Source organism: Panthera uncia, chromosome E3 (genome assembly GCF_023721935.1).
Source record: "Panthera uncia isolate 11264 chromosome E3, Puncia_PCG_1.0, whole genome shotgun sequence".
In the NCBI taxonomy this organism is placed as follows: domain Eukaryota; kingdom Metazoa; phylum Chordata; class Mammalia; order Carnivora; family Felidae; genus Panthera; species Panthera uncia.
The window spans coordinates 28,407,755-28,430,949 of NC_064815.1; the positions used below are offsets into that span (position 1 = coordinate 28,407,755).

Sequence of the window (23,195 nt, forward strand, 5' to 3'; positions counted from 1 at the left end):
GCCCCGAGGAGCGGCCGCCGCCGAGCCTGCCGCGTCCCCTCGGCGCTCCTGCGGCTCCCGGCGCAGCCATGACCCCGGCCCTCTGGCCGCGCCTCAGCCGCGTCCTCTGGCTCGCCTGCCTCCTGCCCTTGGCCCCGGCTGGGGTGGCCGCAGGTAAGGCGCCGCGCCCTCCGCTGGGCCTCGGAGCGGTCTCCGGCGGGCGCTCCAGCCGCCAGCCGCGGCCGCGGAGGTGGCGCCGTGCGCTCTGCGCGCGCCTCCTTCCTCCCGGGAGACCTCCGCAGCGCGCTGCGGAGGAGAGCGTGGCCAGCCGGCCCCTCGAAGCCCTCTCATCTCTCCCTCCATCCTTCTCCCCAGACGTCGTCCCGGCACTCGAGGGGTCTCCCCGTGCTCCTCGGTTCCCGCTGCCACCTCCGGATCGCCCCTGCCCTGGGAACCGCGCGCGGTGGCCGGTGCATCCGGGGCGATGGCTGGGGACCTCGCAGCCGCTGGGGCGGGGGGGGGAGCGGTGAGGAGGACGATGCGGGGACACCGGGAGTGTGCGGGTCGGTCATCACGCCACAGCCCCCCAGGGAGCGCGGGCAGGTTGCCCCGGAGCAGCGCCTTTAAATGTCGCCTTATCTGGAGAGGTACCCACCCCCCCCCCCCCCATCCCCGCTCGAGGAAGACTTTGGCGAGGTTGCGATTTTAGAGTCCAAGAGGCCAGTCTGCCATTTCGTCTTTGGAATGGTTTCCAAAATGGACCCCAAGCTGACAGGTTCTGCTGGGTGCTCCCCCCAACCCCACCGCCGGAAGGCCAGCATTAACCTTTCTGCCACATTTTGGTGACAACAAAAGGACCCGGATTGGAGAGTTGTTGGGGGACAGGTGGGATGTGGACAGCTCTGGGGATGTGCTTGTGTTAAATATCCAACATTTTTTCATTACGCGCCCCCTTCCAATAATGGTAGAAAGAGGAAGAGATTTAATCAAAATTGTGAAAGAAAAGCCCCAAGGTAAAATAAAAACCTGCATCTTAGGGATGAAAATAGAATTTTGTGGGAATTATGTTTGGTCAGGATTACCTGCTTCCCTCCTGGAAATTCACAGAGAGACGGGGTCTCCTGTCCATTGGGTTTACCTGTGTTCAGAAGTGATCAATGGTGGCCAAAATTCTAAAAAAAAAAAAAAAGAAAAGGTAAATTAATTTTTTGGAGATCATGTGTGGTTTCCAGCCTGGCCTATTCGTGATGTGAGCCAGAGAGCCGGGAATGAGGTTGGGGAGCATACCTTCTCCCACAGGAAAAGCAGAGAGACTTGGAAGCCCTTTCCATTCTTCCTGGGGTTTGGGTCAGCCCACACCAGGTGCCTCCCACATGAGAGGCATAGGCCAGAGTCCTTGTCCTGGATCATTCGTTAATTCCAGGTTATGTTCAGATTTCAGACGTACCCTGGGAAGTGTTTGAGGCTACCTACATGGGCAGTGTGAAAGAACTGACGTAGCCATTTTCTAGAACGTTCCAGGTTCCCACATGCTGTGTCGTCAGGGAAAATGCGCTCCAAGTGGAAGCCCTGGGGACCTGCTAGTGAGTGAGTGTTGCTTCTGTGGGTCAGGCTTCCTGGCAGTGGCCACTTCACTTTGTGCTTTGACCCTTTCAGCTCTGGGTCACTCAGTGCACCCGTGGAGCCCCCTCAGCCCCTCCCTTAGCTGTTCTGTACTCCAAGGCCATGTCGCCTGGGCTCCCCAACCTGAAAAGATGGGTTTAGATGGGGAGGGCAATAGGACTCGGGCTTGGTTCCATCAGCCACAAGTGGCACAGCCTTCACGGTCCACTTGGATGCCCTGCGCCCTTCTGAGAGCTCTGACAGAGAGGAGCAGCATCACCAGGGGCGTGAAACATCTGCTTTAAAAAAAAAAAAAAAAGCTTGAGAAAAAATGTCCTTGGAGCCTCCTTGTGTCTGGACAGGTGTGGGGGCTCTTAGGAGCTGGGCCAGTGTCTGTAGCCACAGCCCTTCCCCGCCCCCACCCATCCCTCCTCCCAGCCAGTCTGCTCTCTAGTGAGTTCTATTCCCCTGGCAACGGATCTGCGTAGCGCTGACATGCGCCTGTCTCCAGTCTCGTTGCAGATGCTGGATGGCCATTAGCATGCAGCCGCATGTCCCTGCCACCTGCCAGCCTCGCTCTGGCCCACACTCCTCGCCTGGGGTGGGGGGGTGGGGGCTGGAGCAAGAGGGAGAAGGGAGGAGATGGTCTTTCTGTGAAGCCTGGCAGCCAAAGGGAGGGAGAAGAGAACTCAGCCCAGGGGAGGGGGTGGTGGGTACAGATCTGCTTGGTGACTCCAGGTAGTTCCACGGGGACCTCAATGCACTCCTTTCCCTCAGTGTAAAATACACACTGTATTTTCTTGCAGGAATTTCTGCCATAGCATCTGGAACTCTTTGGGATTAAGACACCACAGGTCCCGTTTTCAGTGCCAGTCCAAATGAGCGTACAGTCCAAAATATGGCTCTGGGGAAGGGGATTCAGAACAGGGAATATGTGACATGGATGAGGGGAAAGGCTGGAGCAGGAGTCCCTGGTGGGGGCAGGTAGTGCGGCCACAAGGCAAATGGGATGCCACTGAGGACCCACACTCGCTCTTGTCCCAGATTTGCTGAGTCTAGCGGGTCTCTCATGAGCTCCCTGAGGGCAGGAAGTGTGTTCTGTACTTCTGGGTCCTTCCCAGCACTTGTGGGGCACAAGGCAAAGGGCTCAGTCAGTACCACCTGGGTGAATGTTCTCCTGGGGCACTGCTAGGTGGGCTGGTCCCTCAGCCACACTCTTCTCTCCAGGTGCCATGGTCAGCAGCAGTGTTGAACACCTACTATGTGCCAAGCACTTTGTTAGGCACATGGGGAGATGAGGATAACCCCTACCCTCGAGCTTGTGGTGCACCTGCCAAAGGAGACAAAGAAACCTTCATCCCAACTCAGGAGGGTTGGGACCACTGAGTGCTCAAGCTGTTCAGAGAGCACTGAGGGGGTGAGGGGTTGAGGGAAGGCTTCCTGGAAGAGGTTATATCCCCTGACATGTAGGTGGAGAAGGGCAGTGAGGACAGCATGTGCAAAGACCCCGAGGCTAGGAAGGACAGAACATGGGGGAGAAGCTGTAAGAGTTAAAGCGGCCGGCCCCAGCATGGATGTGCCAAGATGTGAATTTGGACTCCACACTGAAGCTGGTCCATGAACACATCAGCATGGAGGAAGGTTGTTGGTGGGGGTGGGAGGGATGATGCTGAGATGGGGAAGGACTGGAGGCCGAGGGCCAGGGCCAAGGATGAAGCCAGTAATGCTGGCCTTCAGCAATGCTAGTAGTGATGAAGGGGAAGCAAATGTGCCTGGCTGGAAGGGGTAGTAACAAGGCCCTAGGGTAGATTCCTGGGACAGCTGGTCCCTCCAGGCCCAACAGAGAGCAATGGCAGAAAATGGGGAGGGGAGAACTCCAGAGGGTCTAGAGCCAGCACCTTCCAACGGAACATTGTGATGAAGGAAATATTCTACGTCCGTGCTGTCCAGAAGAGTAGCTACTAACCACCCCTGGCTATGAAGCACTTGAAATGTGGCTAGTGCAACCGAGGAACTGAATTTTTAGTATTGGTTAGTTTTAAGTAATCAAATTAAGTTAAGCTTAATTACCTGTGGCTAGTAGCTACTCTTTTGCTCAGTGCAGGTCTGGAGCCCAGAAAGTAGGTCTGTTACTTGGTTTCTTTCAGGAGGTGCTTAAAGCCAGGAGAGCAGGTGCGTGAGGCCAGGAAGGTGGGTGGGAGTGAGTGAAATAAATGAGCAGAGTGAGCCTTGCAGCCCCTCCAGCCTTCCTTCTGCATCACTTCTTCTGGTGAGGCGTATGCTGTCGTAGGCTGGACGCTCTCGAACCTGGAGCCCTTCAGAAATCTCACCTATAGAGGAAATTTACAAATGACAGGAAAATAGTCACTAAGACACAGCAGTAATGCTATTGACAAGAGGGAAGGGTTCTGTGAATCAAACTACACAAGCTTGGGGCTCCTGACTGGCTCAGTCAGTAGGGCATGAGACTCGATCTCATGAGTCCGAGCCCCATGCTGGGGGTTGAGTTTACTTGAAAAAAGAAAAAAAAAAGATACGCCTGCTTGATGGATTCTCATGCCAATAGTGAAATTCACATTAGTGCAACCACGGACATGACACATGAGAAAATAATTCAAAATTGTGTGCAGAGTGTGATTATGTCTCAATTAAAATAAATTAAAAACTTCTAGGGGCACCTGGGTAGCTCAGTCAGTTAAGCATCCAACTCTCAGTTTGGGCTCAGGTCATGATCTCACGATTTTAAGAGTTTGAGCCCCGCGTGTTCCCGCATGTTCGAGTCCCACATCGGGCTCTGTGCTAACGTGCGGAACCTGCTTGGGATTCTCTCTCTCCCTCTCTCTTTCTCTGCCCCCTCCCCTGCTCAAGCTGTCTCTCTCAAATAAATAAACTAAAAAAAATTTTTTTTAATAAATTTTAAAAAATTTAAAAACTCCTGTGCGTCAAAAACAGACATGAGGACAGCAGTATGGTTGTAACTGTTGTCCTTAGGAGGTAGGATAATGGGACACGTCTACTATTCTTTACACGTACGTATGTATTACTTTTATGATGGAAAGAAACCTTATTTTAAAAATCTTACCTTGTTTGTATGACAAAATGTTGTGCGGCTATGTAAAGCAATCAAAGAATAATGACTTCGGAAAATGCCCATGATACAGAATTGGAAACAGTGGAACATGTAATTCCAAAGTACGAGCATAATTTTTTTTTTTTTTAAGTAGGACATGCCCAAATTTGGTAACAGTGATTGTTACTGGTTATTTTAATTTTTTAAGTTTATTTATTTATTTTGAGAGAGAGAGCAGGGGAGGGGCAGAGAGAGAGAGAGGAAGAGAGAGAATCCCAAGCAGGATCCACACTGTCAGCGCAGAGCCTGATGCGGGGCTTGAACTCATGAACTGTGAGATCATGACCTGAGCCGAAACCAAGACTCGGATGCTTAACTGACTGAGCCACCCAGGTACCCCAATTATTTTAATTTTTAATAAAATTTTTTAATTTTTAATTTTCTCTATTTTCAGTTTACAAGCAGTCTTCCCTTCAATGTGGTAGTTGGGAAGGGAGTGTTACTTAAAAGCCCTCTTACCCAACCTTTGTCCCATATGCTCAAGGCCCTGTTCTCTGCTGGGATCCTGCAAGACTAATTCCCAGGTTCCCCGTAAGAGCTGCATCCTCAGGATTTCATTTCAAGTCCCCCAAGGAGTCAACTGCTGGTGTCACACAGTTGCTGCATTGTCCCCAGCAGAAATCCCAGAGGTTGCTTGGAACAATGCAGTCCAGTCAGACCATCTGTGATAATGAAGATATTCTGTATCTGTGCCAATATGGCGACCCTTAGCCACACGTGGCTGTTGAGCGCTTGAAATGAGGCTACCGTGACTGAGAACGTGGGCTTTGACTTTTGTTTCACTTTAGTCGAAACTCAGACAGCCACGCGTGGCCAGTGCGGATCTAGAACCTCTTCCTTTACAGATTCAGAAACCGACCACGATGGAAGAGGGCTTGGCTCGAATCAAAGTGGACCTTTGTCCCAAGGCTTGTTCTGTCACTAGGCGTTAGGACTCTTACAGGGTCCAGACTCAGCTTTGTGTTTCAGATTGGAGTTTTGTTTGACGTGTCGTCTGGTCCAAAAGACCAGGTAATAGAGGGCATTTTTTGGCAGCTAATCCCTCCTGTGACATACATTGGCAGTTATTTTCACAGCTGAGAAATAAGTCTGGCCGGGTCAGGCCTGTGTTCTGGAAGGCCCTGCTTGGCTGGCATAAAAAGAAAATATATGGAGTCAGTTGGGCTGGACAATGAACTAGCCGTATGACCCTTGGGCAAGTCACTTGAGCTGCCTGGGCCTCAGTGTCTCCACTTGTAGCCAGCCCAGACAGGGACAGTGGGGTTCCTTGTCACACCTCTCCTGAAATGGTCTTTGTCTCTGGGCTTCCAGGGCTATATGAACTCCGCCTCACCACTGATGGCCCTGCCACCACAGGGGCGGAGGTGACCATCACAGCCAGCCTGGTGGCCAACGAAAATGGCAGCCTGGTCCTGCCCTCCAACACCCGCGTCTACCGCTTCCACTGGATCCATACCCCGCTGCTGCTCACGGGGAAGACTGACGAGGCTTTCAGCTCCACCATCCGTGCCGTGGGGAACGTGCCCGGGGACTTCCCTGTCTCCGTCTGGGTCACCGCTGCCGACTGCTGGATGTGCCAGCCCGTGGCGAGGAGCCTCCTTGTCCTCCCCATCACAGGTGAGGACCTTTTCTGTTTGCTACTTTGCCTTCAAATGTGGGGCAGAGGAAAACATCCAGCCTGGTCAGTAATCACATAAACCCAAAGTAGACTCATGGTCCCTTCTGTGTTTGTTAACAGAGGATCAGAAAATGGCAATACCCACTGCTGGCAGGGTTGTGCTGCAAGGGACACTGAAAGCAAATGTTGCTCCTAGGGGTACATACATTAACACAGCCCTCTGGAGAGCAGCTGATTCATATGTATCAATGGTTACGCACTGTTTCAGCTTTTGGCCTGTCGGTTCTCATTCCTCCCACCTTCCTACCCCACCACTGCTCTCTCCTTCCAAAAAGGCCCTGCTCTCTTGGAGTATATTTGTCTTCAGGAAATGCATTTCCATTTGGGTAATGCTTTGTGCACAAAAATGTTCCTGGCAGGGGTGTGTGTAATATCTAATAACGGAAGAAAACATTAGCCAAACTAAGCATACAGCCGTAAGGGAACTAGCTAAGTATATGGATATAATTTGTATAACGAATAACAATGATCTTTCCAAACAACTGATAATGTTCTGGAGAATACTCGTGGGTATTAGATTTTAAAAAGCAAAGCGCAAACTTCTATAGCCAATTTGATCAACTGTTTAATATATGCATGTGTACGTAATACCCCAGCTATTAACGTAGGCACAAATGCTTTGCAGTTCTTCAAAACATCAACAATAGTTGTGTTTGAATGATAGGCAGTTTCTTTTTTTATTTTTTACTTAAATGTTTATATTTTTGAGAGAGAGAGAGAGAGAGAGAGAGAGAGAGCGAGCTTGCACCAGTGGGGGAGGGACAGAGAGAGATGGAGACAGGATCCGAAGCAGGCTCTGCACTGACAGCAGAGATCCCAATGTGAGGCTTGACTGTCTCACAAACCGTGAGATCATGGCCCAACGTGGGGCTCAACTGAACTCACAAAATGTGAGATCATGACTTAAGCCAAAGTCGGAGACTTAACCAACTGAGCCACCCAGGTGCCCTAATGATAGGCAGTCTCTTTTGTTTTCATTCTACTTTTCTGCATTTTCCAAATGAGCTTTATCAGGCACACCTTACTTTCTGCTTTTGGGTTGAAAAAAAATGAGTACCTAAATTTTTTTTTTTTTACAGACAGAGACACAGAACGGTGGTCCTTACCCAGCCCAGCATACTGGGTACAGAGCCCATCAGTAGACATGCTCATTTTTTTTCTAGACTCTAATAATTTGAAATATCTCTCAAAAACTTCTTTCAAAGCCTACGCATTTCCTTCTGGTCCTGGGCATCTTTTGTGCTAAGAAAGTTCAGGATCCTGGCGAAAGGGGTGCAGGAGCAACGCTGAGCATGTGATGTGTGCCATGAGTCTGCACCAGTGTCCGTGCAGCAGAGGCAATGATGTGGGGGGCGTGCGCCTCTGTGTTCAGGGACCCGCAGCGTCCTCTCCTGCCACCACCCAGCCCTGACAGCCAGAAGGGCAGGGCAGGGAGAGGCTGTCCTGCCAGCTAGCATGTGAGGTCACTCCCTGGCTCCGCCTTCCCCTTCCCTTGGTGGACTCACCCACCTTCGGTCTCTCTCCCAGAGCTCCTCGTGGGGAACCTCGTTGTCTCCCAGAACACCTCCCTGCCCTGGCCCAGCTCTTACCTCACCAAGACAGTCCTTAAAGTTTCCTTCCTCCTCCATGACCCGAGCAACTTCTTCAAGACCGCCTCATTTCTCTACAACTGGGACTTCGGAGATGGGTATGCTCTTCCCTCTTGATGCCCCAAAGTTTTGGCCTATGGGTGGTGGCCCCATTGTCCCATGCAGAGTGCTCTGTACTCTCTGACCTTCACCTGCCCATTCTCTCTCTCTCTCCAAACATTCCTTCAACACCTGCTCTGTATCAAGCTCAGGGTGTGTGGGGACCAGTGGTGAGTTAGTCACAGGACCTGCCTTCTAGGTGCCTGCAACCTAGTAGAGGAGGTCATTGGTGCCTCCAGACAGCCTTTTAAGAAAGGTCAGAGTAGAATTTTTCTCCATTTGACTCCGGAAGGACATACCTGGGTGATGGCGTGTGAGATTATACGCATGTGTTAGAACTCGGGTGTTATAGCTTCATTTCTCCTGACTTCTCCTCTCCAAACAAGCCAGGCTGGAGGAGGCAGGTCAGGAAGTGGGTCAAGCACTGAGCTCCAGCAGCTCCAGCAGCCAGCCCCCAGATACCCTGAGCTCATGTGAGGGTGAGTGCCCCGTGGAGACCCCTCACTCCACTTAGGTCCCGTCAAGTCCCGGGCTGATGGTCCTTCCCACTCTATTCCATATTTTTCCGCCTTTCACTTCTTGGCGTTCCTTATGATATTTTTCAGTCTGGCAGAGAAACAGACCAATTTTCCAAGTTCATCGAAGGCTTAGTAATCTTTCTCACGCACCACTCCTCACCCCCACGAGACTTAGAGGCCCAGCATGCTTTCTTATGTACAGTAATGAATTAGAGAGCAAAGTGGGGACTCCTCCTAATTATAGCAAAAATAGTTCATAAAACAAACACAGGAACACACTTACCTGGAAATGGGCAAGATCCCGTGTGAAGAAAACAATAGGGTGTGCCAAGAGGTATCAAAGATTTGAGTAGATGCATATGTACATCATGTCCAGGACCAGGATGCTGAATCTTAATATTGTAAAGATGCCCATTTCCTTCCAGTTATCCTGTAAGCTTGATGCAAATCCAATAAATATTCCAATAAGTATAATTTCTGGAATGTGACAAAGCTTCTACAGTGCATCTAAATTTGGCGCGTAAATACACACATATACACACACGTACATATATTCGTATACACAAATGTATATATACGTGTGTATGTATATAAAAACATATATGGTTATAAACATATATGTGGTTTTAGAACATAAAGGACATCTAGAACATCTGTCTCAAACCAGGGGACAGCATCTATATTAATTAGGGGCATTTCTTTTAATATTAAATGCTTTATTTACTATTGTTACTATATTTGAACATTCTTACTAGCCAATGAAATAAAACAAGAAAAAGAAATGGGATATAAATATTGTAAAGCAGGAGACAAAAACATCACACACAGATGGCCTAGAAAACACAAGAGACCCAACTAAAAAAATCTTAGAACTAAAAAGAGATTTTAGTAATATGGGTGCTTACAAAACAAAAATCATAGCCTTTCCATATGATGGCAATGGAAAAAATCTTTCACAATAGTTATAAACTGTAAAAGCTGAGAGAATGAACTTAACCTAAAATTGTAGGATTTCTGTGGATAAAACCACAGATTATACCTAGAACCTCAAAAAGACTTTTAAGAGAGAATTTCTGAATATTGTCAGAAGGAAAAAAAAGATCATCAAAGCAGAATAATGATGAATGGGGTTGGGGAGTACAATTAGAAATACATAAATGTATTTTAAAAACTACAAATCACAAAAGTGTGTTCAGTAGAACAGAATGGAAAAGGCAGACACAAATCAAAGTTTAAATGCACATCTAGTATATGATAACAGTGGTATTTCTAGCCAGTGAGTAAAGACATATTACTTATTTAATAAATGTTACTAGGACAGTGGGTTAACTATTTAGAAGAAAAACAATCTGATCCTTAACAAGAGCAATTCCAGATAGATTACAAAGTACACATAATGAGCCAGGACTAGATTGAAATGTAGATGATCCCCTGCAATTGGATGACTTGGCAGCGGGGAAAGCATTTTGTAAGAATAAAAACAGGCAGACACTATAAAGGAAAAAAATGCTAGATTTGGCATCACTAGATTTAATATCTGAGTATGAAAGAAGTAAATCAAACCAAAAGACAAGGTTAAACTGGGAGAAAATATTTGGAAAATAGGTAAAGGTTTGTTAAACTTCATATATAAAGAGCATTGAGAAATCAACACAAAGATTTTCTTTATTGTTATTAGACTTCCTTTTGAAGTAATTCAGGTAATTGCAGGAATTTATATACTTTATATGGAGGTATGATTCTCTATTACAATGAGAAAAGTAAGGCTTACATTTCTATACATAAGACATCTAGAATTGAGATTTAGAGCCAAGTATGTCTTAACTCCAAAGTTCATATTTTTTCCCTCCCAGGATTGTCCTTGTCTCTAATGCAGGGCCTCTTTTAGATTCCTGGCTGAAGGGGGCAGAGCACTTCCTGGCAGGTGACAGGCACTTGTTGCTGGGAGTTCTCCTACCTGTCACTTACAAGCACGAGGATGACAGGCAGCCACTTGACCCAAGCACAGCTGACCTTGCGTCCTGGTGGCTCTGGGGGCTGCTGCTATGATGACCAGTGGTTTTCTCACAAGGCATTGGGGGCTGAGCTTGTCACCCTGCAGACACCCCTGACTCTGAGAGGTCACGTGAGTCACTTCCGTTGTCTCCCTCCTGCCACCTTACAGCACCCAGATGGTGACTGAAGATGCAGTGGTCTACTACAACTATTCGATCATTGGGACCTTCACTGTGAAGCTCAAGGTGGTGGCAGAGTGGGAACAGGCAACGCAGGATGCCGGGAAGGGTGTTCTGCAGAAGACAGGAGACTTCTCTGCCTCCCTGAAGCTGCAGGGTGGGTCCCTGGGGGCTGGTGCAGGTTGAGCACGTGGCCCCTTGGGCAGCCCTGGGCACCACTCCTTCCAAGGTTGGATCAGGCGCAGATCAGAGGGGCTCTGGTCGGGCCCCAGATTGGGCTTGGCTGTGCACCCCCTGTTCTTGTTCCCCTGGCATCCCCTCTGCGTGGTCTGTCATCATCCCCGCTTCTAAGAGGGCACTGAAGGCCACAGAGGAGGTCACGTGGCCACCAGACCCCAACCCGCCTCTCCCCGACTCTGGCAAGAGGGAGCGCTTGGGCCCCTGTGGCAGATTTCTCTGTGTGCTGCCGGGCAGGCTAATGGGCCCGGTGCTTTCCCCACGGTGCCCAGGCGATGGGGGAGGGGCACTGACACCGAGCCAGCCCTTGGTCCTGGTTCCCAGAGCTCCGCCTGCTTCCTCCAGTGTCCTCACTCTGAGCGGGCTCTGGAACCTGCTGCTGTTGGGGAGGCAGGACCCAAGCACGCCCGGGACAGACCTCCCACCTGCCCTTGGAAGGGAGAGCCTGGGGGAGGACAAGGCGGTGGTCACACGGCCCCGAGCTGTGGGAGCGCTGAGACAGCTGTCCTCAGTCTCCGGGTCTAACGGGGCCCCTCTCTGCCTTTCAGAAACCCTTCGAGGCATCCAGGTCTTGGGGCCCACCCTAATTCAGACCTTCCAAAAGATGACAGTGACCTTGAACTTCCTGGGGAGGTGAGTGAACCCCACGGTGGACAGCGGGTGACGCATTGCCCTGCCCATACTCTCCCATGGGTGACCCTGAGCCTGCTCCATCTCCTGAGGGGCCCCAGGTTTAGGGGCCGGGGAAGGCTTATGCCACCTTGCCCTGCAGCCATGGAGGAGCTGCGGGCAGGGCTCCACACCCGAGGTCCCGGGGAGGGAGCACGGGCCCTTTAGAGCTGTCTGCGGTGTGGGTGTTGAGGCAAAGGCAGGTGTGGAAGCAGCCGTGTGAAAAGCCCTCTGTATGTGGCTTCGGTCTGCTTCCATGGCCTCAGAAAGGAGACCGTCCCGGGTAGGAACTGGCCTGGCCGTCAGCAAGAACAGCCTCGGGCCGAGTTTGTAGTAAGCGACAGAGAAGCTGGACATGTTCTCTGCACAAGGGTGGACGGAGCTGCAGAGGTCAGCGGCCGGGCCCCAGCCCTCTGAGGACCCTTGTCCCTTAACCCCCGGACATGACGGCGGGAAGCAGGTCTAGATGGGGAGCAAGCAAAGTGACCAAGGAACGAGGAAGATGCGCCATGGGGCTGGAGTTGGTCTTTGGAGCTTTCCGGGAGCTTTGGGGGCAGGGGCTTGGTCCTTGAAGAATGGGGTGGGAGCTACTCGGACTCGGCAGATGTGATGGTTGAGGGGGCGGGGGGGGGGTGTTTTACCAGCCTGTCCCCGTTTGCTTCACTAAGCCTGGCATCCTCTTGGGCTCTGGGACCATCTTATGTACCTGTACCGTCATGTTCCCTTGTCTGGAAGGTGTAAAGAGGAAGGACCCCCTAGAGGACAGCTAGGTGTTCTGTCCTGAAAAGTACACTGAAGTTCACGGCTGCCTGGCCTTTCTCAGACTTGGTCTGTGCTCCCATTCCTTGCTGAGCCGTATTTTTAACTTTTTATTTTATTTATTTTGGGGGGTGGGGGAGAGAAAGAGAGAGAGGGCGAGAGAGAGAGAATCCCGAGCGGGCTCTGCACTGTCAGCCTGACGTGGGGCTCGAACCCACAAACCACGAGATCATGACCTGAACGCGAACCAAAAGTCGATCGAGCCACCCAGGCGCCCCTTTTGCGGAGCCATTTCTGAAAAGACACCCCCATTTCCCCGCAGCCCTCCCCTGACCGTGTGCTGGCGTCTCAAGCCCGAGTGCCTCCCGCTGGAAGAAGGGGAATGCCACCCGGTGTCCGTGGCCAGCACGGCCTACAACCTGACCCACACCTTCAGGGATCCCGGGGACTACTGCTTCAGCATCCGGGCCGAGAATGTCATCAGCAAGACGCATCAGTACCACAGGATCCAGGTGTGGCCTTCCAGTAAGTGACCCCTCGTCCTCTGCTCCCGTGCCACCCAGGCCGCAACACACAGTCAAGCCTGCCACCGCCACCAGTATGCTCCCTCCAGCTGACCCACCAACGTGACAGTCATCGCTGAACCTCCTGGCCCGTGCCTGTACCTCCCCCAAACACCAGGGCCAGAGCACCCCGCGGTTCGACCACCACCACCCTCGCTGCTGCCGGCAGTCCCCTCCCCTCCCCCACACCAGTTGGGATGCCCACCGTCTGGACCACGTGCCATTGATCCATGCTGCCCAGCACCAACCCGGCTTTGTCTCTCTCTTGCCGCCATCACTCTCGCCACCGTGTCCTTCCCACATGTTACCAATGCCACGCTGTCCCCATCATGAATGCTGCTCCCCTAAATAAGCCACCACGATCACGAGCCTCCCTCCTCCACCATCTCCCCGATCCTGCCGCTGTTGCCACCATTAAAACCAGCGTCCCCAGTGGTAGCCTCAGACCCTCAGGATGTTGTGGTTCTCCTGGGGAGTGGGAGGTACTCACAAAGGTTCCTGTCATTTGTAAGGATCCCTGGCCGTCTCCCCTGCAACGAATGCTCTTCTCCGAGTCATATCAGGCCCAGCCACTGGCTTATAGTCACAGGATTGGCCAATGGCGGCGTGAAGTTCTACCCTTCTTTTCCAGGGGGGCTCTTCCGTGACCCCAGAAAAGCACTTCCTTACAGACAGGAGAAAGTGGATGCCAGAACCCTGAGGAAGGGTCTTTCAGGTGCCCACCCAGGTCCCAGCCTCTAGGGTACACAAAAAACCTTGCCGGCCGCACTTGCCCCCACGGTCAGCCCGGCAAGTGCCCCGGATGCTGCCACTGTCCCCTCCAGTCTCCCCAGTCCCTGTCTGAGCCATTGGGCAGATGCCGTGCTCCACTCTGGGCCCTGGCTGGCCTTGTGGAGAGACTCTGTGACCTGTGGCCATCGTCAGAGGTCTTGGGCACTGCCTCCCCCAGATCTCCTGGGCACGGAGTGCCTGGGCTCCCCCTGAATTGTGCAGAGAAGATAGCATTCTGGGTAATCAGTGCTGCCTTTTCTTGGAAAGCACAGCCTCATGCCTTACTGTGGCATCTATACCAAGGGGCAGGGTCGGGGAGGAGTGAGGGGAACCCATACTTGCTGATCACCTGCCGTGCACCTGACACATTCATGCCCCTCACTTCGTGGCGTCCCCGAAGCAGCCTCATGGGTCAGTGTTAGCATCAGAGAGCTTGGTCAGAGCTGGGGTTCGAACCCAGGACCGCCTAACTGCAGACACTGGGTTGTTCCTGCTCCCCCGTGCAGTTTCCTGACAGGAGGGTCAGTGAGTGAGCCCAGGGCTGGTGGAGGGGAGAAAGCAACAACAAGTCACGAGGCTGCTTGGGTGTCCTCACAGCATGGCTTCCCAACCCCAGTGCACATCACCCAAGAGAGCAAGGAGGCAGCTGCGGTGTCTTTTATGGCCTGGACTGGGAAGTCGTCATTCCTGTCCTGTGCTGTTCGGTAGGAGCAAGCCATTGAGTCCAGCCCACACTCAGGGTACACCTCTTGAAAGTGACTGTCAAGTAATATGTGGACACGTGTTATTTTTATTTTTTAAAGTTTATTTATTGGGGCACCTGAGTGGCTCAGTTGATAAAGCATCAGGCTCTTGGTTTCAGCTCGGGTCACGATGTCACGGCTTTGTGGGTTCGAGCCCCGCGTCAGGCTCTGCGTTGGCAGCACAGAACCTGCTTGGGATTTTCTGTCTCTTTCTGCTCCTCCCCAACTCACACTGTCTCTGTCTCTCTCTAAATAAATAAACTTTAAAAAAAATAAAGTTTATTTATTTAAAAAAATTTTTAGCGCATATTTATTATTGAGAGACAGAGCATGAGCATGGGAGGGGCAAAGAGAGGGAGACATAGAATCTAAAGCAGGCTCCAGGCTGTGAGCTGTCAGCACAGAGCCTGACATGGGGCTCGAACTCACAAACCGTGAGATCATGACCTGAGCCAAAGTCGGACGCTTAACCGACTGAGCCATGCGGGCGCCCCAGAGTTTATTTACTTATTTTGAGAGAGCGCATGTGTGTGCATATGCGTGTGTGAGTGGGGGATGGGCAGAGAGAGAAGGAGAAAGAATCCTGAGCAGGCTCCGCCCTGTCAGCACAGAGCCCTATATAGGGCTCGAACTCAGGAACCATGGGATCATGACCTGAGCCAAAATGAAGAGTTGGATGCTTAACGGATTGAGCCACCCTGGTGCCCCATGTGGACATATTTTAACGCCCTCACACACCCAGCTTGGTTTTTGTAGAATCCTAGATGAGATTCTCAATGCATGTACATAAGGAAAAGATAGCTCCTGTGGGGTTTGACTGTCCTATGCCCCATTGTGGTCTGAGAGCGAGCCTTCTCCACCAACTCCCCAGACCCATGACCTCATCCTCTCTCACTCCCAGGCATCCAGCCGGCTGTCTTTGCTTTCCCGTGCGCCACACTTATCACCATGATGCTGGCCTTCATCATGTACATGACCTTGCGGAATGCCGCTCATCAGAAGGACATGGTGGAGGTGGGTATTCAGGGGGGTGGAGGCCGGGTCACCAGGCTCCGGCTGGAGAACGGGACCCGGAGGGGGTCTGGATGTCAGAGTGAGGTCCTGGGGCTGGGGAGGATGTGCCCAAGAGGCGCTCAGACTGGGCCAAGTTGAGTTGGCTCTTTCCCATGTGACTTAACTCCTGTGCTCACCCCTTGCCTAGCAGCTGTGCCCCTGGTAAGGGAGAGGGCAGCCACCACGGGGAGGCCCAGAGAGCAGAAAAGCCAAAGGCACAGGGAAAGCACTGTGTGTCTCCAGGCAGCTGAGCTCATAAGGCCACCTGAAGGGGGTCCGGCAGGCGGGTGATTGACCCATGGGGTTTTGTTCACCATAGGTGGCTGATTTTGACTTTTCCCCCATGTCTGACAAGAACCCGGAGCCGCCCGCTGGGGTCAGGTGCTGCTGCCAGATGTGCTGTGGGCCCTTCCTGCTGGAGACTCCATCTGAGTACCTGGAAGTTGTCCGCGAGAACCATGGGCTCCTGCCGCCCCTCTACAAATCTGTCAAAACTTACACTGTGTGAGCAGCCCCCAGTCCCGTCTCAGCGCTAACTGACTGCCCGCTGGGCGCTTCAGACAGGGTGGCGCGTGCCACCGAGGAGAGGGGTTCATGTGCGCGGGGCTGTCCACCCTGCTGGCCATCCATCCGTAGTTCCAGCTGCCGCCACGAGCCCCCCCCCCACCTCAGCCCCACACCCCTGCCATCAGCCCATCTGTACAGTCCAGCCTCTGCTGTAAGCCCCTCTCAGTCAGCCCCACCCCACCCCCTTGCCTTTGAAGATCCCCAAGCAGGACCCCCAACACTTGACGGGGTCCCTCCTCTCTCCCAGGCGTGCCTGGCTGCCCCTCACCCATCCTTCCCATGTCGGCACTTTGGCCGTCCGTCTGCGGTTCGGGCTTCCCTCCCCCAGATGGCCCTGCCCAGGTCAGAGAACCAGGTGGATGGTCACCAATGGTTAAGGCTACGTCACAAAAGGTCGTATGTACGGAGACAAGTGCATGCGTGCACACGCGCACACACACACACACACACACAAACACACAACATGCGTCACACAGGCATCTCAGATGATTTCCTGTGTATCAGTTAATGTTCTCTGGGTCCTGAATTCGAACCAAAATGACATCTGACTTTTTCCATTTGGCCCCCACAGCTCCTCGTCCCGGTCCCTCCCTTTGTGCACTGTCCCTGTGGCTCCTGGGTCCCGTTTCCTGCCTGCTTGCTGTTGGGTTGGGTGCGGGCAGGGCTAACGCTTGGTGAGTGCGAAGTGCTTTCAAAATAGCGCCTTCATCCAGTGAGGAAGAGGCCTCACAGCAAAGGAGGAGCACGCCGGTGGGGACGTGGGTTCACTGTGGGAGACGGTGTTCTTGCGTGGCCTTGGGAAGGAGGAGGCAGGACTAGAGGGAGCCCGAGGGGGCTGGGCAGTGGCCCGCGGAGGGAGAGCACGAGGAGAGGGCAGGTGCAGGTGTAGAAAGAGGCCGCAATGAGGCCCCAGCACAGCCTCGCAGGAGCCTGGAGTCAGTGGGCCCTGTTTGGGGCAGGGCCAGGGCTGCGGGGGCAAAACCCCGTTGCCGTAATCTTTGCTGTCAGACTTTGTGCAGACAACAGCACTCCTGCTGTTTCCAGCTCATTCTCATGAAATACTGCCATTATTGCTGAATAAAGCTTGTGTGTTCTCAAATAGCCAAGCATATGCCAGGCAGCCAGAGTCCCTTTCTTTTCTGTGCAGGGGGGGGGGGCGGCGGGGAGGGGGTTGGGCCTTGTGGCAGCAGGGCATCCCCTCTGTGTTCTCTGGCAGGTGTGGACGGAGCTGCTGTCTGGGGTGTCGGGGACCGGTCAGTCGTGCTGACTAGTCTTCCTTAAACAGCCACCAGGACTCTGAGGCGGGTCTTGTGGAGGCGGGTCCGGTTCCACCTCCTCCTTCTCCCCCTGTGACTCCAACATGCAGCCAGGTTTGAGGCTCCGAGCAGACGAGCAGATGCTAGATGGAGTGGGGAGGAAGGCTGCGCTCAGGGGACTTGGAAACGCAGAGCCTTGGGCCCCACTCCCACCTGAGTCCGCACCTGCCAGGGGCAGCCACCTGTGTCCCCACAGGCCCGCGGGAGTCCTGGTGCCCCATCGAGTGTGAGCGCCTCTGGTCCCTGCAGGGCTTCTTGAACTTGGATGTGCCTGAGAATCACCAGAGGTCTTGCTAAGCCACAGACTTTCATCCGGGAGGTCACGAGTAGGGCCTGGGATTCTAGGTTTCTAACAAGATTCGAGATACCGCTGATGTTGCTGGTCCAAGGACCACACTTTGAGTTGCACACTCCGAGTCCGCTTCTTCCTAAGCTCCTTTTCTTCCAGAAGAGGTTTGGGCTTTATAAAAAAAAATTTTTTTAACATTTATTTATTTTTGAGAGAGAGAGAGAGAGCATGAACAGGGGAGGGACAGAGAAAGAGAGGGAGACACAGAATCTGGAGCAGGCTCCAGGCTCTGAGCTATCAGCACGGAGCCTGATGCGGTGCTCGAACTCAAGAACCACGAGGTCATGACCTGAGCCAAAGTCGGGCCCTTTACCGACTGAGCCACCCAGGCACCCCCCCTTCCTTTTTTGAGACAGAGTGAGCAGGGTAGAGGGGCACAGGGAGAGAGAGGGGGAAAGAGAGAGATGGAGAGAATCTCAAGCAAGTTCCACACTCAGTGCAGAGCCTGATGCAGGACTTGAACCCACAACCCTGGGATCATGACCTCAGCTGAAATCGAGAGCTGAGCATTCAACTGACTGAGTCACCCAGGTGCCCCTGGGCTTTTTTCTTAATTACCTCTGTTCTCCCACCACCCTCACCACCCAACCCAGCCAGCGGGTGTGCCCCAAGCCCCAAGCTGGACATGGGTAGGAATGAACCCCAACCCCACCGTGGCTGTCCCACTCTGGGAAGCCCCACGTTTAATGAGCCAAGTCATGGGGGGAACTCTGTCAGGCTTCAGCATCATTGGCATATGGGGCGGATGCTGCCACCTACACCTTTGCTCTGCCCCCCGACCCGGGGTCGGTATGTCAGGCCTCGGGATGAGAAGGGACCTGAGTGTGTTGTGGGGGACCCCTGTGCCTTGGATAACGTCCGAGGATCAAACAAGACCTTGGAGAAAGCTGGGGGAGAGAGGGGGCTGTTCTTGCCTTGAGTTATTTTAGTGTGCTCCCAACAGATGAGGGCTACGTGTCACACGTCATTTAGAACCACTCCCTGCTGGGATATATACAGCTTCTGTCCCTGCACGCGCCTTCAAGAGAACCCAGGATTAAGACACCTAAACTCCACCCAGAGGAATTCAGAAGGGGTTGTTTGTGCTACAGAAGGAGATCTGTATCTGTAAAAACTGGGGTGCTCCAGTGTTAGTCTTACAGAAGTTAAGACAGTTAAAAAAAAAAAAAAAAAAAAAAACGGGCACCTGGGTCACTCAGTCGGTTAAGCGTGCAACTTCGGCTCAGGTCATGATCTCGCAAACTGCGGGTTCGAGCCCCGCGTCGGGCCCTGTGCTGACAGCACAGAACCTGCTTCAGATTCTGTGTCTCCCTCTCTCTCTGCCCCTCCCCTGCTCGTGCTGCCTCTCTCTCTCTCAAAAATAAATAAAACATAAAAAAAGAATAAAAACAAAACAAAAACAAATAGTCACCCACATGAAAGAGCTAGAAAGAACCACTGGGACAGAAATGCAGGAGAAAAATGGAGCGGTAGAGGGAGGGGTAACTTTGCCAACTGAAGATGCACACAGCTGCGGTCCGACTCGGGAGGAAAACATTCGGCCTGCAAACTTTGGGGGTACGCAGGCTGTCGGGTGCACGCTGGGCCGAGAGGCAGAGCTGTATACTTTGCAGGCTGTCTCCTCACCCTGAGCAAGGCGGGTCTTCAAGGTGCCCCTGGATTGTTATGCGGTCTCTGCCCACTTCCCTCTTTAAAGGCCTCATCTCCAAATACGGTTGCGGTTGCGCAATGAGACGTGGGGGGAGGGGATTTTGGAGGGAAAATAGATTTCTGTTGTTTTAAGCCACCCGGGTTGTGGGATGTGTTTCCGCAGCCACAGGAAACCGATGCCCTTCCCCGTGTCCGCTTGGCAGCTCCGTCTCCCGCTGCGTGCCCACCCGCCCAGCCAACGGGTCCGGTCTGGCGCCCGACCGCTTCCCCCGCCCTGGCGGAGGCCTCCCCGCTGCAGGGCCCCACTCCTCACTCTGCCCCAAGCCTGCGCGCGCAACTGCACCAACTGTCCTCGTCCACCCAAACCCCTCGGTGTCTCCCAGCTCAGAGTCCTACCGGCGGCCCGTAGGGTAGCAGGACCTGGCCCTTTGGCCTCCCTGCCCTCACCCCCCTGCTGTTCTGCCTTCCTCGGGGCTTTGCTTTGCCTGTCCCCCTGCCAGATGCTCTTCCCTACACAGGCACAGGGCTCCCTCCTGCTCAGTACCATCTGCTCAGTGAGGCTGACCCCCGCACTCCCTGCCTCCTGTACCTCGTATTCCCCACTCCCGAGAGCACAGATCACCCTAGAGCATACTGTTCGTTTTACTAATTTATTTGTTTAGCCTGCCTCCCTCCACAGAACAAAAACTCCAGGAAGGAAGGGCCTTGGGACTACTGCATTTACTGTCTGTAGTTCCAGCACCTAGGACAGTGCCCAACACGCAGCAGGGGTTCATTAAGTATCACCGGGAAGGGAGGAAAAATGCCCTTCCCCCTTTTGTGGCTTCACAATGTCCGGAATGTAGGAAAGAGAAGATTCTAAGGATAGGACTCAGTATCTCTCCCCAGATGGTCCAGAAGGACAAATGGTCTGGAAGCCTCTGTTTGGGTCTTGGGGTGATGTCCAGGTGACAGGATTCAGAGGTCTCCCTGCCTGTATCCTGGAAAGAGGGACCGTTATCAGTTGCGGGGGGCAGGAGGGGGTGGTTCTTCTCTGCCTAGAGGACCTAGAGCTGCCTCATGTGACAGCATTTCAGAAATTGGTTCTGTTCTTTGTCGGCCATCAGAGCAGGAAGCCACTGGGCTGGCTTCTGAGCATGATGCCTCGTTCTGTGTTGAACAAGGGGATCAGAGGGTGGGAGCAGGGAGGCAGCCAGGCTGTGGATGGTGTGGCAGGGGCTGAAGGGGTGAGTTTGGAGGGGACCTGCTTGGCATCTGGCCAGGGGGCTGGGGAGGAGCTGGGGCCACCAGGCAGGGTTTGGGCCAGGGGCTTTTACCCTGGGGTGCCCGACCCCCAAGGGATCCATGGAGCGAATTTGCAAGCTCGGATGGGAGAAACTGCATCTCCAACATCACAAACCTTTAATCAAATCGTGGCGTTTCCATCCACCACAAATCTAGGCAGTGCCATCAGCAGTTCCCATGGCTTTGCCTTCCATAGAAATCACAAGTGTTTTCACAAAACATTTCAATTGTTGCGGGTCTCCCCAAATGTCCTCTATGCTGGCCACGTCTTCAAAATTACATTTGCTGGTAGACCTGCTGCTGGGTCTTATTTCACTAAGGACATATATTACAATCACTATTTTGATAACTGTATTTCAGTGTAGTTTCCTTGGAATTCCTATTATTTTATATTAAGTTTTTAAAAACTTTATTCTGAGGGTTTGATTGAACTGGAGAGAGGCTCATGGTACTAAGAAGGCTATCAGGCCCCCTAGAGAGGTCCTAAGGGCGCGGGGGCAACAGGGGGGACTTTATTTTCTTCTGGCTGTTGCCCTGAGCATCTGACCCGGGAGACGAGGCGGGGCCACCCACACTAGCCTGAGGTCCACCTGCAGTGCCCAGTGTGGCCAGCAGGTGGCAGCCCCACCCAGCCATGCTTCGCGCAGTTTCCTCCTTCCAGTGGTGGCTGGCAGGTGCCACAGCAGGGGACACAAAGGACACAGATGGTGTGGGTCCTGGCAGCTCTGTCAACTGCAGACGCGTGCACAGCTGTGAATATGCACGAACACACAGGCACACGCCACACACATGTGCATACTCACACTCACACAATTGGAGCAGCCTACCCGGGAATCAGCTTCCAGAGCATTCAGCCCCTTCCAAGACAGAGGCATTCCTGGGACTCAGGAAGAGGGGACCCCCTTTGTTCTGCATCATCTTTTCCTTCCCTAATAGCCTTTCTGAGGTGTCCACAGGTCAGCGCGAGCCAACAGCTCCAGCCACAGAAATAACCTAACTGCAGCTGAGGCAGGGAGGGGGCTGCAGAAGTGGAGATCTGAGGGGTCGCCAGGTTCCCAAGACCTCGGGCAAGTGACAATCCTAGCCTTCGTTTTTTTGTTCTGCACAATTTGTGTGAAGAGTGAACTCTTTCAATCCAACAACGGGAAGACAAACAACCCAATTTAAAAAATGAGCAAAGGACTTGAAATAGACATTTCTCCAACGAAGATGTACAAATGGCCGTTAAGCACATGGAAAGATGCTCAACATCATTAGTCATCAGGGAAATGCAAATCAAACCACAATGAGATACCACTTCATGCCTACTAGGATGGCTATAATAACAACACAACAGAACACAACAGGAACAGAAAATAATAAGTATTGGCGAGGATGTGCTGGTGAGAATGGAAAATGGAAAACGGTGGGCGGTTCCTCAAAAAGTTACATGCTTAGTGTGTGGTGATTCCACTCCTAGGTGTATGCACCTAAAAGAACTGGAAACAGAGGCTCAGATACGCACTCATGACGAATGTTCATAGCAGCACTATTTGCAATAGCCACAAGGTGGAAACAGCCCAAGCGTCCATCAACAGAAGAATTAAAAAATTGTGGGGGCGCCTGGGTGGCTCAGCCGATTGAGCATCCAACTCTTCATTGATTTTGGCTCAGGTCACAATCCGAGAGTCATGGGATGGAGCCCTGTGTTGGGCTCTGGGTGTGAAGCCTGCTTGGGATTCTCTCTCTCTCTCTCTCTCTCTCTCTCTCTCTCTCGATAAACAAACAAGTTGGGTTGTGGTGTATACACACAATAGAATATTATTCTGCCTTTGAAAGGAACGATGTACTGATACCTGCCATGATGTGGACTGACCTTGAAAACACAATGCTCAGTGAAAGAAGGCCACCTATGTGACTCCATGCGTATGGAATGTCCAGAATAGACAAATCCATAGACAGAAAGCAGATCAGTGGTTGGCCGGCGGTTGGGAGGGAGGAACAGGAAGTGATAACTTAGCCGGTAGCGGGTGTTCTTCTGAACCGATGAAAACACTTGGAGACTAGAGACAGGGGTAGTGTCCAGAATGCACTACTGAACTGTTTGCTTTAAGACGGTCAATTGTATGTTACGTGAACCTCATCAACTCTTTTTCAATTAAAAAAAAATGACAGTGAATGGGTGCATCTTCCAGGCGTTCATTCAGAGAACATCCCGGCAGCATCGACAGACCCTATACCGAGGGCCCAGCAGATCCAGGCGCGCACGCTTCTTTCCCGGCTCGCTGCCTCATGGCAAGAGGCTGTTGTGGAGACCGAAGATGAAGGATTCTGGAGGAACAGGTGTGCGTCGAGACAGAGGGGCGCTGCACGACCCTCCTGGGGTCTCCGCCGTCTTTTCCGGCTTCTGACCAGATCTGTGTCGCAGACGCACACGCCTCTCGCTGGTGAGGGATGGTTCCTAAGTGAACTCCTCATCAGTGGGT

The 23,195-nt window shown here is 52.6% G+C and overlaps 2 protein-coding genes across 2 annotated transcripts in view; both read left to right on the top strand.

The window, feature by feature from the left end:
- ATP5MF (ATP synthase membrane subunit f) overlaps window positions 1–23,195 on the top strand; it is a 616,357-nt gene that overhangs the window by 509,985 nt on the left and 83,177 nt on the right. The window lies entirely within an intron of this gene.
- On the top strand, window positions 50–17,242 carry TMEM130 (transmembrane protein 130). Its single transcript, XM_049639321.1, has 8 exons — window positions 50–153; window positions 6,023–6,328; window positions 7,917–8,076; window positions 10,760–10,926; window positions 11,555–11,639; window positions 12,757–12,959; window positions 15,413–15,525; window positions 15,884–17,242. The coding sequence occupies exons 1-8, from the start codon at window positions 69–71 to the stop codon at window positions 16,070–16,072; spliced, it is 1,308 nt and encodes a 435-aa protein (XP_049495278.1). The 5' UTR covers window positions 50–68; the 3' UTR covers window positions 16,073–17,242.